This window comes from Camelus dromedarius, chromosome 31 (assembly GCF_036321535.1).
Source record: "Camelus dromedarius isolate mCamDro1 chromosome 31, mCamDro1.pat, whole genome shotgun sequence".
Taxonomy (NCBI): domain Eukaryota; kingdom Metazoa; phylum Chordata; class Mammalia; order Artiodactyla; family Camelidae; genus Camelus; species Camelus dromedarius.
Genome location: NC_087466.1, coordinates 7,939,577 through 7,959,352, shown reverse-complemented (window position 1 = coordinate 7,959,352; position 19,776 = coordinate 7,939,577). Strand labels below are relative to the sequence as shown.

Below are 19,776 nucleotides of genomic sequence, written 5' to 3'. Positions count from 1 at the left end.
GTCCCAAGGTCAGCATAGGAACCCTGGCCTCCTAGTTTGGAGGTCTGAGCATTCATTGCATTTTCTGTGGCCCTTTGGAAAACAGAGATAAACCCCCGTCTCTGACCTACCAGCCCCCACCACTGACTTCATTTTTCATTTGCTACTTACACAGCGTGACTGCCTCCAAAACACATTTTGATACGAGCATCACCCAGTGTCTGATCAAAAATTATGGTAAAACATTGTCTTGTCATGAGGCTAATAAAGCATGTTATCCTGCTTGTCACAGAAGCTGCCTTACAGATGCTGTTTGCTATCCGCCAGGGCCCTGCATTAATCTCCCTTCCGCGTGGCTACAAGGAGTAGAATCTGCCATGGGAAGATCAATATTGCATTATCTTGCCCACCAGTGACGTTCCAGCAGTGGCCGATGACTTGTCATGCCGGTTACAAGCCTGGTGCACAAAGGGAGAGGACCAGGAAATGAGGGGAGAAAGGATATCCAAAAAGGAGATTGCTAGCAAGAAGAAGAACCCTGGGAAGGTGTCAGAGAGCCAAGAACACAAGAAGTAGTTAAAGACACTTGCCCTGGAGCTGGAGAGACCCAGGGACAGTGCTAAGCCTATGTTCAGAAGCTTCAGGATAATAATTTCATTTTTCTGAACCTCAGTTTCTTTATCTACCAAATGGATAAAACACAGGACCTGTCACAGGATTAAATAAGATGATGGATGGTGGTGCCTTGAGCCCAGTTCTTGGCACCTAGTAAGGGCTCAATTATTATTACTGAGATGTTTTTATTATTGTTGTTGTTGTCATCTTCATTGCTTCCTGGGTAACACTGGATAAGTCACTTTCCCTCTCTGGGCTCAGTTTCCCCAAACAAAAAGTAAGGATTCTTCTGCAATTCTAAAAACAAACAAACAAAAAACAAACAAGAAATCACAAGAGCAAAAGCAGGAGACTTAAGTTGTAATAGCAGAAATGGCAGAGATTTTGGAAACAGAGATGTTGGTGCTGAAGGTTGTGATGTGTGTGTGAGCTTCTGTGTGTCGGGGGGTTAAGTACTCCTGATAGAGGAAGCAGCACCAGCAGAGACATGGTGGCAAAAAAGGAAGAGGCAAGAGTGCGGGAGGGCAGCCGTGGAAGTCTCCAGTGCCCTGCAGGGAGGATGTGGATTCAGACGTCTTGGAGATTTAAATTCTGGACCATTGCAGAACTGCCCCGTCTCATCCTTGTACCCCTCCTGTCATCGCTTCTTCATTCAAGAGGGAGTCAAGTTGGTACATAGGAGTTGCATTGCCTCCAGCTTAAAGCCTGGTTGCCTAAGGCTGGCCCTTGGGGAGAAGCCCTCCCTGGTGCCTCTTGGATGATTATGGCTCCTCCCCATGCCTGGACCCCCCTGCCTCCCTGCCTTTCTCTGTGGGCCACCATCTTGAACCCTCATTGCAGGCAAGCCCAGCCCCCTGGATTCATTTTACACCTAGTTAGAAGGAGCTGGAAGAAGCAATCCCCATTCAAGGATGTAATGAGATGTCCACGGATGATCCAGACACCAAATGAGGATGAAGCGTGGCCAACCGACCCTTGGAAAATGGAAATTGGTATTGGAATAATGTCTGATTGGCCTCTTGGGATGTGTGCTTTGGTCAGGTTTTTATCCAAACCATTCATTTGTGCTTCATATGTGCTTTCATGCCCAAGTCCTTGAAGGATAGGAACAACAGAACGGCAATAAAAATAGTAACTATTAGTATTTCTATAAACAAGATTAGGTTTCTGTTGGTCCACTAGTTACTGCATCAGAGGACAGCAGCTGGATAATTTTTTTGTCAAAATTGGAAGATTTATACTAAATCTTTGGCAGTGTCTACTGAAGATGCACATGCCATACTGTGGAACCAGCATTGCCCTGGAATAACCCAGCAGGGATAGGTATATGTGTGCACCAAGAAACATGTAATACAGTGTTCACAGTTGTACTATTCACAGTAGCCAAGGGCTGGAAGCAACTCGGATGTCCGTTGGCCATAGAATGAATAATGTATAGTATAATCACAGAGTGGAATACTATGCAGCAATAAAAAGGAATGAACTACCACTACATGTGACAACATGGATAAATCTCATATATATGAGTGAACAAAGTCAGATACAAAATAGGACATGTTGCATAATTACCCAATGAATTCATAAGTAGCTAAAAACAGCCTTCCACAATAGAAGCCAAAATTGGGGTTACCTTGAAGGGGCTGTGACCAGAAGATACAGAATGTGCTGGCAGTGTTTTGCTTCATTATCTGGTGGCCAGTTATGCAGGCGTGTCCAGCTTGAGAAGGTTCATTGAGTAGACTTTTCTATGAATATGTTACACTTCAGTTAAAGTTTATGAAAAATATTAAAAAGTATGTTTGGAACCAAGAGATTCTAAATATGGTCTATATGACCATCCTCACTTTTGAGTTCTGGACACAAGAGACTCGAGCTCTCACCCAGTGTTCTTATCATTTGACCAGGCTCCATCTGGTTATCTTATGCCAAGTAGATAACCCGGGTCAAGGATAAACATCAGGGCATCCTTTGCTCCTGGTCCCATAGCCTCAGACAGATGTGGGCATCTGGGAGGGGAAAGCAGGGGCTCTAGAGTTAGCTCCCCTCTCTTTCATTTTCATTCACTCCAAGAATAGAGACTGCTCCTAACATACTGTATACCTGCTTCCATATCTCTGAGCACAGTGCCTGGCACCCAGTGGGTTCTTGGTGGGTTTGTTGAGTGACTGTATGAGGGTATGGATGAATGAAGAAATTACTATTGTGAAAAGTAAGTAAGATAATGAATCTAGGATGCTTTCAACAGGACCTGAAATGGAATAGAGCTAGAAGTTCAAGGGCTCGCATGTCAAACAGACCTGGTTTTGAATCCCTGCTCTACCGCCCTCTCCCAGTGTGTTCCTGGGTGAGTGAATTCCCTCTCTGAGCCTCCGTTTTCCCACTAGCAGAACAGGGAATTGAACAGTCCCTTATCAGACAGTAGTGCTGAGGATTAAAAGAGACAGTGCATGTAGAACACTTAGCACATCGTAAGGTCCAAAAAGTGGCGGCCGTTATTGTCATTACGTAAGAATTATTAGCGGTCCTGTGAATGAAGCTGCCATTATTGTTCGTGAAAAAGACAGACTGGCATCGTTCCTCGTTCGTCTCTCTGCGTCTCTTTCCCTGTGTCACAGCCCCACATGTGCTGAGCTAACCTTGGCAGAGTTGACTGCTAAGTGAATAAAAGACAGCCTCCTCCCACCCCAGGGAGATGGCCCGGTGCCAGTGTGTGCGGGCTCAGTGCCCGTGAAGGGGGCCAGGTGGGCGCCAGGGCACTGAGGCTCTCTGTGTAGTCTCTGCCAGACTCGGGGGCTGACAATGGCCACTCTGAGGACCATCGGATCCGCCCCCTCCAGCGCTTCCCCCAAGCCCTGCACCTACCACCTGCCCACCGGGCAGGCCTCGGGGTGAAGGGAGGCTCTGTGCACCGCCTCGGCCTCAGGCCCGTGCACACCCGAGGCATTGTTCCTGTTGGCTGCAAGAGCTCATTAGGCTCTGGGCAGAGGCTGGCTGAACTCCAGGAGGCAGACACCAAGGCTCAGGAGTTACAGAACGGAGGAGCCTGGGGCTTGGCGTTAGATGGTGCCAATCTACTTGCCAGGATTCACTGAGCTCGTCTGCCCAGTGAGAACCTTGAGCTGTGTGAGGCTGAGGGTAGAGATGATGTGTTGTGCATCCTGTATCCACCCGACACACAGTGTGTGCTCGATACGTGATGATGGGATGGAATGGGAAGGGATGGACTGAAATGGAATAGGATGGAATGGGTGAGATGGGATGGGACGGAAAGGGATAGGATGGGTGGAATGGATTTGGAATGGAATGGAATAGGATGGATGGGTTAAGGCGGGGGTAGAATTGAATGCAATGGCTTCTCCTGTCTCTGGCCCAAGTCCCCCTTGAGGTTGACCTAGAAGTTAGCAGGTATGGACCTGGCACGGACAAAGTCACCTGAGAGAGCAGAGGAAAAGTGGAGGATAAGTAGAGGAAAAGTGGAGGATAAGTAGAAACTGTTTCTTCCTCCAAGTCCCAGAATTCTCAGCCGTGGCCGCAAAAGATAAACTGTCCCTTAAAGTCATCTATCTCTAAGACAGATGATCTGAAAAGCATATGAAAAACCAACCTTCCGAGTGCTTTACAAATCATGTTCAATTCTCAACCCCACCAGCTACTAGTTGTGTTGCTTTTGGCAAGTAAACCAAACTTCTTTGAGTCTCAGTTTTCTCATCTGTCAAATGGGGAGGGGTGTAATAGTATTACCTACTTCCCAGGGTGCTGACAAAAGTAAATGAAGTGATTCGTATAAAAGCATGAACTGCAGGACCCGGCATCACCATTAGCTTCCATCATCACCACCATCATCATCATCAAATGTGCCCCAGGGAAGGAAAAAACTTAGGGGAGCAGCTCTCAGACTCCCACCCCCTACTCCTGATTCAATCCATGAGGTTCCACTTTTGGCTGACTATGGGGGTTCAGTGTTCCCCAAGACCACCCTCAGGTGCAGTCATTTGCTACAAGGACTCACAGAACTCAGAAAAGCCATCATAATCAGAGTTCTGGTCTATTACGGCGAAAGGATACAGACTAGAATCAGCAAAGGGAAAAGGCACGTAGAGCGGAGTCCAGGAGCGGCAGACACAGGCTCCCAGTTCTCCTCTCCCAGTACGGCCGTGCCCACACTGCTTACCTCCAGGGACGATGTTGTGCGACACCCGCAGAGTATTGTCAGCCCCCAAAGTTCTCCTGAGCTTTGGTCCCCGGGGGTTTTACTGGGGGTTGATCACTTAGGTGTGACTGACCACCCAGGGGGCTTGTCTTAGTCCCCAGCCCCTCTAGAGGTCAAACTGATACCAAGCCCCAGGCCCCCGCCATAAATCACATTGTTCACATAGTGTGCCTGGTGGGGCCCAATGCCACCAGCTAAACAGCGATGCTCTTACCAGGCAGGATATTCCAAGGGCTTAAAGGTTCCATCCCAAGAGCCAGGGGCAAGGCCAAGCCTTTCCTTGGGATGTTCAGGGTGTGGACCACCCAGGCCTGTTGAGTTAATCCTTTACTGCACAATTGGACTTTGTCATTCCTCTTAAGGTTTTATTTGAAGAGATGATTCCATTAAACAGAGGGTAAAACTGAGGCCCAGAGATGAGAATGAGCTTACCAAAGGCCATAGGGTGAGTTAACAAGGCATCCTGACTTGCCTAATCCAGCTTTTTCCTTTGCCCCACGGGCCTCAGTTTGCCTGCCTGTGAAGTGGGGGTGCTGGGCAGCTTCCCCCACCTCTTTAGATTCTGCCTTTGTCGGAGTTGTCCTCCCGCTTTCCTCTGAGGTCCAGGCCTCAGGAAGAGCATCTGGTGTTCTGCTACTGCAGGGCGCAGTCAGCATCCTCCTCCGTCTTTGCAGGCCTCTTAGCTGGAACAGCTCCGGTGCTGATTTGTTGGTAGTAGGTAGCACGCAGCATGCAGCCAGGAAGCAGCCAGGGCAGGGTCAGGGTCAGCTGGAGGAGAGACACAAACACAGGCACAGGCTTGAGGGTCAGAAAGCCCCAGTTCAAACCCTAACCTTCTGCCACTTACCAGTGTTTCCTCTTTATTAAAATGAAGATAACAATAGCTACATTTCAGGAAAAGAAAAAGGAAAAAAAAGCATTTCAATGCTGCAGGTAAAGCCATGAAGATGTTTTGTTTGCCCCCAGCAAATAAAGCCACTGTTGTCCGTGTTCTGTCTGAAGACAGGCCAGCCCTCAACTCTTTAATGAAACAGATTAAGCCTCACAGTTCTGAAACTCAGTCGTACACGTTACTGCTCCCCGTCGCCCCAGTTTTGTTTCTTTAAAGTTGACCAGGCTCAGATGACTCTCTTAACCTTGTCAAGCAAGAAACTGAGGCTTTGAGAGAATTTGCCCAAAGTATATAGTAATTTGGTGGAAAACCCGGGTCTCCTGATTCCCTGGACCTTCTCCACTCTGGGCTTGTCTCAGAAGCATCCCAGGATGGCGGTGTGCTTTGTTCTTGTCTGTGAATATGAACAAACAGGGGAAGAGAAATTGTGAGCTTACTGGTGATGTCTTTTAAACTCACTCCCAGGCCATCTGGCTTCATTCCCAAGTATTATATCTGTCTATGTGAGGATGTAGGTAATTGAACCCAGATAGATTTCCCACCGGGGGGGTTCCTCTCTGAGCTGTCTTGTGTGTCTGTCTCCCAGTCCTCCCTCAGTGACTCACAGATTTTCATGTACACAAAGAAATCACGCCGTGTTCCTCTCCCCATCACTACCAGCAAGACATCACCTCGTCGCACCATGAGATGTGAATGGGGGAGGGTTGGGGGAGGGTTGGGGGAGGGTTGGGGGAGGGCGGGGGAGACGGAGGTGGGAAGCGAGGGGAGGGTTTAAATGCTAATCTGTTGGCACTGATGTCAGCCACAGTTAATCAGATTGTTAAAGATACAAAGGCGGGATCGCACCCCTGTGCCAACTGCTATGTGGGCTCATTCACTGGGAAGATGGATGCACCACTGGCCATCGCTCTGATGAAACGTAACTGAACATAAAAGAATCTTCAAGGCTTTCTGAACCCAACATGAATTACAAAGGAAGCTCATTTGTGGGGGGAGAAGCCAGCTCACAGAGGACAATTATCAGATAATTACTCTTGCAGCCTAAACACTGAGTCTTTTCTTGCCTTGTAAAAGCTTATCCTTTTAACACCTGCTGTAAGTCCCCTGCAGCCCCCCGGGGGGCTTCTGCAGCAGACACGGGAGGGGTCGAGGTGTCCACTCACAGATGCAGTTGGTGTGAGCTTTGGGGTGATACGCACATTGCACTGAAATCTCCCCTCCACGCTTGCGACTGTGGCATGTTGGGCGGTGGCAGAAAAGCGCTGAGACCAACAAGCAAATTCACCAGTCGGGTTTCCATCTGCCCTCCCACTGCTGAAGCAAACCGTGTGATTGATGGGAGCGGGCTACCTTCCTGCTCTCTCCTGGCACCGGGATGAGATTATGTTTTGAATTAGGAATAGGTGCTTTCGTTCACCTAAAACAACTCTCCACCCGTGATCCTTTGAACCAAAGCATCTTTGTTTCCTAAGGGTTCACCTTTATGGTAGCGAGGCAGTGTTAACCGTCTGCTGGTCCGTAAGCCCTCACGTAGAGAGGTGGACTTAATCTAACACCCTGAGTCATGTTCTCAACAAGGCTGCAGGCACGGTTAGGATTCACTGAATAGATATTTATGAGGGACCTACTGTGTGTCAGGCTCGTGGTCATGGGATAGGTTCTAGGGTGACAGGGACGAATTGGACAGACAGGATTGCTGTCCTCAGGAAACTTGCTCCTAGTAAGGAAGAATAGAAAAGATGTTAGACAAGTACGATCGTGTGATAAATGGTGTGGCTTATCTTTCGGGGAGGAGTTAAGGCAAGGCGAGAATACCCAGCAGTATGGTTTTGGTAGTATTGGAAGCTAAGGGAAGGACAGGAAACCTGGGAGAGACCACCAGCCACTGGAAAGGGATGGTTTAGAAAGATTCCTCTGACTACTGTGGATGGAACAGGCTGGACTTAGGGAGCAAAGTCCAGGAGAAAAGCAGGGTTTTCAATGTGTGGGAATACTGGGATATCTAAAAATACCTTTTTAAGATACAGCTTGCTCTCTTTGCTTCTCTCATGGTGGGACCCAGGTTCTTGGGTGCCTTGTAAAACTGAAAAGCTGAGTTCATTCAACTCCCCCGTTGGACTGTGTTGAGTGGAACCCTAGTTCCTTGACGGGGTCTGACCTGCTTTAGATGTTTCTCATGCTCTGTCTGCAACTACTCAGTGCCCCTGGAAGTAATCTCCTTAGACGATTTTTTTCGGAGCGATGAATGTCTCAGCCTGGTGGAGAGGCTGGCTTGACGATCCTTTGCTTTAGGAGATGTATCCAAAAAAATACATTGCTGCAATTTTTGTCCAAGAGTGTTCTGCCCATGTTTTCCTCTATTAGTTTTATGGTATTCGGTCTTACATTCAGTCTTTAATCCATTTCGAGTTTATTTTTGTATGTGTTTGTAATGTTGAAGAATGTTCTAGTTTAATTCTTTTACAAGTAGCTGTCCAGTTTTTCCAACACACTTATTGAAGAGACTGTCTTTTCTCCATTGTATGTCCTTCCCTCCTTTGTCACAGATTGACTGTAAGTGTGTGGGTTTATTTCTGGGCTCTTTGTGCTATTCTGTTGATGTATGTGTCTATTTTTGTGCCAGTACCATGCTGTTTTTATTACTGTAGCTTTGTAGTATAATCTTCTGAAGTCAAGGGGTAAGTTTCCTCCAGCTCTGTTCTTCTTCAAGACTGTTTTCGATATTTAGGGACTTTGTGTTGCCATATAAATTTTTAAATTATCTGTTCTAGTTCTGTGAGAAATGTCATTGGTATTTTGATAGGAATGACATTGAATCTGTAGATTGTTGTGGGTAGTATGGTCGTTTTAACAATATTTTGGTTTTATTCTCAATCACTGGTGGGTTTTAATCAGAGATCCTATGATCTGATTTACATCTTGAAAGTACTACCCAACTACCCACAATGATTTGATCATTTCCAAGGGCTCATCTGGTACAAATCCTGATTGGGGATCAATTTTGAAGATGTGGTGAAAAATCTGCAGTGGCTCTGATGGTCTTCTTATATCTGAAGATTCCCATTTGTCTTGCAAAAATGGAGGACCACCACAGACCACTTGATAGAATTGCAAAGTCAGTACTCCCTTGAAGATCGTGATGTGCTAGGTGACGTCCAGGTTACTTGTGTTTAACCTCAGTATAATAAACAAGACCATGAAACCCATGGTCTGGACTCTGGACTCTTAACTAGTCAGTGCAGGGGGCGGAGATGGTCATCACTCACCTCAGTGGTCCTCTCCTCTGATTTTAACCAAGTGGAAGACAGACACAAGGAGCCAGATGGGACCAGCTTGATCACAGGTGAAGCTGGGCTGCAGACCACGGATGAACACCTACACTCTGTCCTGCCCAAGGGACTTTGATTCGAGGGACCCAGGCACAAGGAGAGAGGTCTGGAAAGGGAAGCAGGGAACTTCACTGCTGGGTTTTTGGTCCAGCGGCTTTGCCCTGCTAATAGGATGCAGTGGATGTCAGTGATGCCCCGAATACCTTCCTCCCTAACACCTCCAGTCAGGTGGTCCCTCCTCTCCCAGGAGGGGTGAGGGAGGGATGAGAAACGGAGCACGGCTGTTGTCCCTGGGGCCTCCCTGCTGCAGTGATGCTCATTCTCCCACCCACCCTGGAAATGTGAGAGCTGTCAGAAACCCCGAGAGAGGCTGGAGTTTGTTCTCCGCCCTTCTCTGAAACTGGGGTGGCAAACCTCAGGGCGTTCATTATTATTATTAATTACTATTACTAATTACTATTTCTATAAAAGTAGTGTGCTCGTGGCAAATTAATGAAGCTATAAAGAAATGATGCACAGTAAAAAGTGATTCCCTCTCCCACCCCAAGCCTCGGTTCTGCTCTGCTGAGGCAACTCCCATTACCTTGTTCAAATGTATTCCTTTTACCCACATGAGAGCTGTTATACCCACTACACTGCCTTGGATTTTTCCACTTCACGTTGAATTCTGTTGGCACATAGCTCTGCCATTCTTTTTGTTATTTTTAAATTAGTTACACAGTTACTGAATAGGTAATGTTTTCTTGATACAGACACACATATACACACACCTCTATGTGTATATATACATACATGTACACACATAGATACATATATATGCATCTATGAAAAAGTACATAGTGAAAATTCTCCTTCCCACCCTTACTCGCCATCCTGTATTGTCTAATGCTCCACCTCCCCTGTAACCAATGTGATTAGTTTCTTGTGTCTCCTTTCAGAGTTTCTGTATGCACATATAAGCAAACGCAAACACACCGAGCTTTATTTTTCTCTCCCCATTTTCACACAGAAAGCAGCAAACTCTGCATACCATTCTTCAGTTTGCTTTTTAACAACACGGAAACCTCAGCCATCTCTCCGCTTCTGTCCACAGGCAACTTCGCCATCTTTCCTTGCAGCTGCCCGGCACTCTGTCTGGATGTTCCGTAATTGATTTAACCTTATTGATGGACACTTGGTTTGTCTCCAAGTCCTTTGCTCCTACACGTAGAGCTGCATTGCCTAACCTTTTTATGTGTGTCGTTTTGCTTGGGGGCAGGCATCTCTCTGCAGGATAGGTTCCCAGAAGCAGACTTGTTGAGTCAAAGGGGAGATGTAATTCCGGACGTTCTGCAGCTCACTTGCCATGTTATTCACCAGCGACTGTGTCTCATCCCTGCATGTGTGCCCCTGTGTGCCTCTACAGTTGTTTAGTGAGCCCCCTCTAGACAGACAGGCAAACTATTTCCAGATTTTTGCTAATACAAACAGCCCTACTTTGCATTGTGAATGCTTTGCACCATCTCCGTGGGTGTCATGACCATAAGTGTCCCTCCATTTTGGGACATGACCAAGCAGCCTGTCTACCTAGAAATCTCCTGCTGTTTAGATGGAACCTCTTTTGCTCTCAAGCCATTCCATCCACACTCTCTTCCTAGCCCTCATTTGCCCCCGATCACCAGCCTGATCTGTGACATGAACTCTGGCCATGCTGGGGTGGACTTTCCATTCACCCTAGAATGGTCTTCCTGGATGCCTCCTGGTGAGGCAGGTGAAGGGCCAAGAACAACTTGGGGCACAGCTTTAGCAGCAACTAGACAGAGCACCTCGAAATCACCTGGGAGGTGTTCTAGAAGCTCACTGCGCCTGAGCCCAACTGCCCCAGATTCCAACTCAGATTGTCTAGTTACAAGTCACTGGAAGTTAAGCATAGGCAAAGCTGGACGGCAGCAGTGCTCCTGTGTAGAGTTTGTGGCAGGGTAAACAAAGAGGCTCAGATTATTCTGGAAAGAGCCTTTTCAGTGTCAGTCAAAATTTTAAATATGTACATCCTTTGGCTGAGCAATGCAACTGCTAGGACTCTGTCCTGAAGAATTACCTGGACACGTTCACCAAAGATATGTATTTACTGCACTGTTATTGGGAAGACAGGGCGGAGAATGGCGACAACCTAAATATTAATTGATTTAAGAGCCTGGTTCAATAATGTATATGTTCCTATTTTAATGTAGCCACTAAAAAAAGAATGAGGTGGCCACATCTGGGCTGACAAAAAGATATCCATGATAGATTTTAGGTGAAAAATTGGTGATAGAACACTAGTGTAGTGGAATACTATTGAGCAGTGAAAAAGGAATTGATCAAAACTACGCTTAAGATAGATGAATCTCACAAATTATTAACCAAAAAGAAAGGAAGGAAAAGGAAGGGAAGGGAAAGAAAAAAAAAAAAGGAGGCTGAACAATGCCATATATTGTTGAGATATTGATGTGTGTGATAAATAAATGCACACAATAAATAACAGAAACAGTAAAATGTAAACAATGCACATAATAAATGAGGGTGCTGAAGGCCGAATTCAGGACAGTAGCTACTCCCGGGGGTGGGGAAGAAGGATCATATGGTAGGGAGGAACAGACAGGCTTCGACCGCCTTCTGTTCAAGCTAAAAGTGTTACATGTACAGTTATTTGTTGCCTCAGTCTTTAGCTCTTTCTGAATGACTGAAATATTTCAAAACGCATTTCTTAGTAAGTGACAGAGCGATATATAAAATGTCATAACTCTGTGAATATCCAGATTGACAGACAGAAAGCAACAATGTGCCCCTGAGGGCTGACAGGCTGCCGTGTGAACTGTGCCATTCACTCATGATCTCATCTTACTCTCAGGTAACCCTAGGAGACGAGGCTGGTATGATCCTGCCTCACAGATGAGAACAGAGAGGCCCAGAGAAGGGAAGGGAATGTTCAGGGTCTCGCGGGCAGTTAGCAGCAGGCTGAGTCTGGAACCCAAGCAGCTCTGACTCCAGCCCCACACACCTATGCGCTGTCACACCTTTTAAGGTAAAAACCCTTCACTATTTGTATAGCCATGCATTTTAATCTGAAGATTAAACCAGATCCTATTAACATGGGTCCCCTTTGGAAGGCAGGACTGTTGGATGGGCAGGGGTGGGGCAGGGCTGATCATTCTGATTTTACACCTTTCAGATATTCTTCCATTTTTAAAATAAACTGTTTTATAAGGGGAAAAATATTTGTGGGTCTGGGAAAGAGGAAAGGGCACAGAAAATAATGTCAGAAAGTGTCTAATTCCACCCCAGCTTTGCTCTATGATCTTGCATGAGTCACTTCCACTTTCTGAGCCGTAATTTTTTTGTTTTCATCTATACGATGGGAGAAACAACATGCCGATCTTACGGACTTGTTTGGAGGCTGGAATAAGATCACAGCTGGGAATGCACTTAGCAGGGTGTCCATCACCACCTGAATATCAGTACCGTTAGCCTGGGCACAGGTAGAGGGCTGCGACTGAGGCACTAGACAAAGCCCCACTTCCCCCTGAGCGTACCCTGCATGTCTGCCCTTTCTGTCCCAGAAAGTCTTCTCAAAGTCCACACGGGGCCAGCACCGTGAATCTACCCAAGGGTCCTCGTTCCCGCAGGGCTGAGGGAGCCGGCTGAGCTGGGTCCTCTCTGGCTGAGAGAAATGGGTTGTTGTCATCAGTTCTGGCTGTTTTCTATCCAAGGTGGACCCCGGGATACCAACACCCCTGGCCTGACCCAGTACACAGTGGTGCATAGTGGGCGCTCTCTGAATAAATGAATGAATGAATGATCAAACGTGAGTGGGAGAAAGAAACTCAGCCCTCACTCATTTCAATGTCCTTATCTATAAAATGGGGGTTTTGCTAAGACATTCTCCACCCTAAAATTCAATGATATAAGCAAAACAAAGCAGATCAACTCCAGGAATGGGAGGGAAGATCTGTCCTGTTCCGGGGGCAGTGCCAGTGGTCTTCAACTAGAAGCCATTTTTCTCCCCCTCCCCAACTAAAGGGACATTTGACAATGTCTGGAATCATTTTCTGGTGTCACAACTGGGGGTGAGGGGAGGTGGCTACTGCCATCTAGTAAGTGGAGAGCAGGGATACTGCCCATCTACAACGCCTCCCCTTGCCCCCCTAGCAAAGAATTTTCCATCCTAGAAAGCATAGAATGAACTGACATTCTTCACGGCAGTCCAGATGCTCCTGGGTTTGTTTCTGGTTTCATTCAGTGTGCTTTGGTGTGGTTTTTCAAGCCTCAAGTTGCCTTGTTTTGTTACGGCTGCTAACATGCTGTGTGAGCCCATTTTCCCTCTCTGGACATCAGGTCCATCCTCTGGGCATTTGTAATCAGAAGCTCCGGGAGACTTCTGATCTGCAAGATGTGATGTTTAGTTTTGGGTTCTGTCCCTGTTGGGGCCAAGCAAACCGACCAGGGCGAACTAGGCAAGTCCTTCTTGTGCAGTATGAAAATACAAGAACCCACGACTGAATCAAGTATTAATATTGATGATGAAATAGTGGCTAACATTTTTGTACTGTTGTTTAGCAAAAAGATATCAATTGATCCACCTACCATTCCTACCTCCTAAAGGTACTCCCTGTGAACAGTCTGAAGAGAAGAATTACCACCATCCCCACCAGGAGCCTGCATCCCAAAGGGGGTCAATGACTCAGTTAGTGAATGAAGCGCTTCTGTGATTACAAATGTGTGTCTGCTTCCCCTCCTCCTCTCCATCACGAGGTGCCAAAGGCAGCATTTAAACCTTGCTCTTTTCATAATTTTTTTTATTAGGAAAGTCCTAAATATTTATTATGCCCATTTTGGAAAATACCAAAAAATTGAAGGAAAAAAAGACATTGCCAAAAGTCCCACCACTCAGAGGCAAGCCAAGATCACCATTTGGGAGCCATTCCTCCGATGGGAGAAGGACTCTCTGCATTGCGATCTGTTTTAGTTGGTTGTTTCTAGTCGGTTGCGTCCACACCAGAGAACTTTACCGCTAGCTCTTTCCACTGAACGTTGTAGTAGAAGCACCATCCGGCTTTTGTTTGCTCCACGTCCCATTCTACCCTCTGGTGCCTGTGTGACGATGTGGTATTACTTGGAATCCAGGCCATTCCCGGTCATTCCACTGCCGCTCGGCATTTAAGGTACAAATATTCAGCTTCAAAGCTTCAGAACTTGTGGTTTTTCGACTTTAATGGGATGCTTCCAAGTCTAACCTCCCATCTCCCCATCAAAGTTAGAAAAAAGAGAGAGAGAGATGTGTTCCTCCCTCCCCCTCCCCCAACCCCGCAACTTGGACGGCAGAACAAATGCTCAGTTGCTCGGTTTTGTCTCAAGAGGGGAAACCAACATCAGGATGTATTTAATTAAAACTCTGCCTCTTCTGTTTGATACCCATGTGGGGATGTCATGTGTCTGCCTTCCTCACTTCTTGAATGCAGGGACCATATCCTAGAGTGTTGACTTTCAGCCATCAGAGAGAGTCAGTACCCAATGCATTCACTCATTAACTGACTGACAGCCTTCCAGTGGGGCACTGAACGCACATGATGAAGGAAAAATCAGCCCATGTGACTACGATGGTTGGAAAAGTTAAGTGCTCTGAGAAAAAGGAGTTAATTCAACCCAGTGGTCACTGGGAAGCCCCAGGAAAACCCAGCCTATTCAAGCAAGTTCAGTCTCTGGATCTCTGAGGCTGTGGAATCCAATTTGGACTAATTCTCAAATTGGGACTTGGTTTCAGGTGGCACTCACCTGGCCAGCGTCCTGGCCGAGGACATAGGCCGGGTCTCAAAGGCCGCACACATTGCAGACCACAGATAGACACTCACCTGTCTTCAACGTGGTCTTAAGTTTGGAGCCAGCCAGCAAGACCCCAGTGTGTGTGAGCTCTGAGGAGTAGGGGACATCAGGGGCAGGGAGGTGAATTTACACGGTGGATATGCAACTCTTCTCGGCAGCCAGGTGTTCAGTGGGAAAGGGCTGACTCAGTCCCGTGGATTGACTTCCTAAAACGCTTTATTGCTACCGTGAGTGGGACCGGTTTTGCCCCGGGGACCCCAGGGGTGAGAGCAGTGACTGTGGGGAGGAAGCTGACTACAGGATCCTTTCTCTTGTGTTTCCTCCTGCTCTTGTTGGCCGCGTGGGCTCTCAGCAGGCCGGGAGATTCAGGGGTGATGGGTCTGGCAGGGGAGACCGAAACTTCGTATTTTCACAAGGAACACGTTGAGGGGTGGGGCTATTATCATCCGGAGGGTTTAAGAAACACTGTAGCCCACCTAGCAGAAACACAAACAAAATGAGGCTTTAGAGAGAGGGGTGTTGACAGGGGACAGGTTGATTCAGCTTTGCAATATGACCTTGGAAAGTTCCTCAGTACCCCAAAGCTTCTGTTTGCCCACCCATAAAATACGAGTAGTAATTTCTAATTAATAAAGTGGAGAACGAATTAAATGAGGCAGTAGATACAAAGCGTTTAGCCCATGCCTCAATTCACGTATTCAGCACTCTGTCAAGCCATTAAGAATTACATGTTGTCACTGCCACTATCACTGTGGCCAAGGCGCACTGACATGCTTTGTGTCGTGGATAATCTTTCATCAGCTTCTTTGAAACAACTTGCTTCCCAGTATCTTGATCTCCCACACCCTCTCCTTCCTCCCTCTCATCCAGCCCCTTGTGATCAAGGGGACAATTCTGTAAAAAGACTGGCTGAAATTAACATAGCCACAGGACCCAGCTAAAGTCACAATCCAGTGTCAGGATCAAGGCTGTCACTTTGCCCTTTTTAGCAGGATTACCAACAGGCTCGAAGAATAATTGCCAATTACCCGGTTGTTTCAATCATCAACGTCAGAGCGGGAAGGGCCCTTAGGCCCCATCGAGTCCAGCTGCCCATTCAACACAGAGAGAGAGAGAAGTTGGAGAGAAGAGAAGAATCCACACTGTTACAACAGGGAGTAGTAATCAAGACAGGACCGTCAACCGGGTCCCCCAAACCCTGGTTGCATCCAAGCTCCGTGCATCGATCCACAGCTGGGTCTCCGGAGTCAAGTGTCCTGAACCCTCACCCTCTCCTATTTTTGTCTCATCACCTCCTCACTCAATAGCCCACAAAGATGGTCAGCATCAATCATTTGATAAAGGCCACTGTGAGCATAAAAGTCACAGCTTTTGCACAGACGCGCAATCTGATCTGATCCTACGAAGTCAATGGAGTATGTCTATTACACAAAAAAGAGGCTTAATGGACCTGCCCACGTTCACCCAGCTAGTAACTGTCAAAAAGGCAGGATTTGAACCCAGGTCTAACTCCAAGGCCTCAGCTCTTCTTCTTGGCCCTTTCTTGGACTGAGAAACCTGCCTGGCACCTGGATGAACTTGATCTGTCCTCAGGTCGTCCACACACCCTCTCCTCCCTGATGCCCGCTCCTGCCCCAGTGCCAGGTCAGCCCGGGATGCACAGGCTGGTAACCAGTGTTACGCGGCAGGAACATCTGTCGATGCCAGTTGCAGGCGGCTGCAGTCTGTACAGATGAAGCCACTGCCCCCGACTCCATGAAAGTAAATGAACCTTTCCAGCGGCGGCGGAAATAAATTTAAATGGCAGTGCTCAAGGGCCCGAGACTGATGCTGAGCGAGTATCTTTCTGTGGAATATCGACAAGGACAGCTATCGGTCTGAGTGCCTTTGTCCCCCGGACATAATTCCTTTCTATCTTGAGATCGTCATCATCGGGAATGTTCTGACTGCTCCAGCATCCTGCTGAGAGGAGAGATTGCAATGACAGTAGTAAGGACGATGACAGAGCTGGCATGTGCTAGGCACTGACTATCGGTGAGGGACCCCTAGGTACATATGTGTTATACACATCATATAACACACTGAATGATGTCAACTCTTGAATGATAACATCTATGGGACAATAGCCCCATTTCACAGCTGGGGAAGCTGAGGCTCAGAGAGAGAAAGCCACTTATCAGCTTGCAGTTGGCAGCCCTGAGTTTCGGATAAGTAGATGAAGCTGCTTTGGGGCATGCTTCTGCCAAACGGCAGTCCTTCTTTACAATTACTAGGTAGTTTTACTTTCAAGACAAAAATAAATCACAAGGAGCCAGCAAGCAGGACATACAAAGCCCACCAGAGCCTGGCCCCAACCTCCCTACCTCACCAGCTTTGTCTCCAATCACCCTCCACCTCTGTCGCCTGTTCTCTTGTCTTCCTCTTTTGCCCTCATCTGAGCCTCACCTCTACTAAACCTGCCTCAGGATTCTGGATACTCAAATCTTTCTAGGTCTCCCACGAGGTCCCTTTTAGGTGTATTTAGTAAAAACAAAAACAAAACTCCTCCCCCGATCCCAGGACCATATAGCCCTGAGTTGGGGCACACAGCTTGGGGAAGAGACTGTGGGTTGGTTACAGTCCCACTCTTCCTCCTCATGGGATTTCCTTGCGCAGTGAACAATCTGCTCAACTGTACGTGGTAGTCCTGCCCCACAGACTGCGTTGGGGGCCTGTCCTCTCTGTCCTCTTAGCACACAAAGCTTCTCTCTTTCATAGCATTTATCACATGCAATATGATTGTTTCTATTTTCTGACTTCCCCTCCCAGGACATACCCAACTGGACTGTGAGATCCTTGTGCTCTCAGTTTCCGCTTAGCTCAGACTGGGCACGATCAACCGTACAAATCCATGATCAGGAAAAGGAAGGGAGGAAGGGAAGAAGGAAACGAGGTGCCCCCTGCATTGGTTGATTGGACTGTGCTGGCATCCTGGCAAGCCTTGGGTGCCACCTTAGGAGGGCCACCCTCAGAGTCTGTCCGGTGGAGGACCTAAAGCCCCCAGCCCCAAGCTAACTGATGTCTGTTCTCTTTCCAAGATATGCCACTGGAGGGAGACACTGGTCCTTCGGGTACTTACCTTCTGCCCTCGGGAGCCATGGGGAGCAGCAGTCTGAGCCAAGAGACCCCCGAAGATAGAGTGACCATGGCCCCTCTGAATCCAGCACAGCTCGGGGAAGAGCTTCATGAGCCTGAGTTGGAAGGGACAGTCCCGTCCGCGCCTCAAGACTCAGTGGCCCCGTCCATACTGCTTCCACTTCCGGAGGAGCTGGGCACCAGGCACGCCTCCCCGCCGAGGAAGAAGGCGCCTTCGCTCAAGCAGGTGAACTCAGCCAGGATGCAGCTGAGGCCCAAGGCCACCTCTGTAGCAGCGGTCCAGAGGGTGGGGTCCCAGCCAGCATCCCCTGGCCTGGGTCTCCTCTCCTCCGCTACGGAGAAGCCTCAACCCCCAGGGGACCTGGACCACCTGGCTTCCACAGGAGAGGAGACTGGCACCCTGTCCTCGGAGGAGCCCCTCTGGCTGGAGCGGAAGGAAAGTGCGGTCCCCACGACGCCTGCACCCCTGCAGATCGCCCCCTTCACCTCGCAGTCGCCATTGGCCCACACGCTCCCCCAGGGCCCCGACCCCGACGCCGGGGCACCCGCCATGCCCGAGGAGGCCCACGAGGCTCCCCCTGAGAACGCCAGTCCCATGACCCTGATGGACAAAGGTGAGAATGAGCTGACCGGGTCGGCCTCAGAGGAGAGCCAGGAGACCACGACGTCCACCATCATTACCACCACGGTCATCACCACCGAGCAGGCCCCAGGTATGCAGCCCCCAACTCTTCCAGCCCTCGGGGCTGTGAGGCACCCGCTGTGCTCCAGGCATGGGGGGGAGGGGGCCCCAGGGAGGTCTACGCCCCACCATTAGTTACCATCTGGGAGCACTGACTATGAGCTTGACTTTGTGACTCGGAATTAGTATCCCCAGTTTAGAGATGAGACACCTGAGACCCTAAGTCATGAAGCAACCTGCCCAAGGCCACACAGCTCAGGAGTGTGGTTCCCAGCCTGTCGCCTTGAAGTAGAATCCTTTAGCTTGCCTAGCAGGCCCTAGCCTTCCACCACGCTTTTGCTTTTACCATTCCATGAACTTGATAAAATGCACTTCTGTGTTCCAGTCTTTCTTCTATCCTTTTTTCCATCTCAGAAGAGAGACATCGGCTGTCAATCATTCATTAATTTTGGACAAATGCAAAGTGGCCACTCATTAAAGAGTGTGAGCTCTGGGTTTGACTCCTGATCGCTGTGTGAGCTTGACCCAGATGCTCTCCCTCTCTGAGCTTTGCTTTACTTATTTCTAAAATGAGAACAAAATATCAGTCCCTCCGAAGACGCAGGGGTCCCCCCTGTAGACTGATGAGGTGCTTAGCAACATGTAGTAAGTCGTTATTCCATGCCAACCGTTGCTGTTTAATTAGCAAGTTGATTCTGGGGCTGAAGAATTAACAGCAGTGGGAGGAGAGGGGCCAGGAGGACACAGGTATTCCCAGCGGACCTGTTCCAGCCCATAGCCCATCTGAGAGATTCCATCTGAGCTGTTCTCCGTGTCCTAATTACAGTGCTTTCCTCCAGCTCTCTGCAGTGTGAGTTTCTCTGATCCTGAAGGGTACATCGACTCCAGTGATTACCCACCATTGCCTCTCAACAGCTTCCTGGAGTGCACCTACAATGTGACAGTCTACACTGGTTACGGAGTGGAACTGCAGGTAAGCCCAGAAAGGTACCCTGCGGTGGCTGCATCTTCTTGCAGGAAGTCTCTGGAGGGTTGTCTGAGCCAGGATCGGTGTCATCATCCTAACTAGTTTGGTTCTGTCTTTTCCCTAACTGTG

At 48.2% G+C, this 19,776-nt stretch overlaps 1 protein-coding gene across 2 annotated transcripts in view; it reads left to right on the top strand.

Moving 5' to 3' along the window:
- The window catches only part of SEZ6L (seizure related 6 homolog like), a 160,080-nt gene that overhangs the window by 77,582 nt on the left and 62,722 nt on the right, over positions 1-19,776 (top strand). For both annotated transcript variants that reach the window (XM_031442946.2, XM_031442945.2), the window contains exons 2-3: positions 17,941-18,711; positions 19,520-19,653. In XM_031442946.2, coding sequence (XP_031298806.2) covers positions 17,941-18,711; positions 19,520-19,653 — 905 coding nt within the window. The remainder of the gene's footprint in view (positions 1-17,940; positions 18,712-19,519; positions 19,654-19,776) is intronic.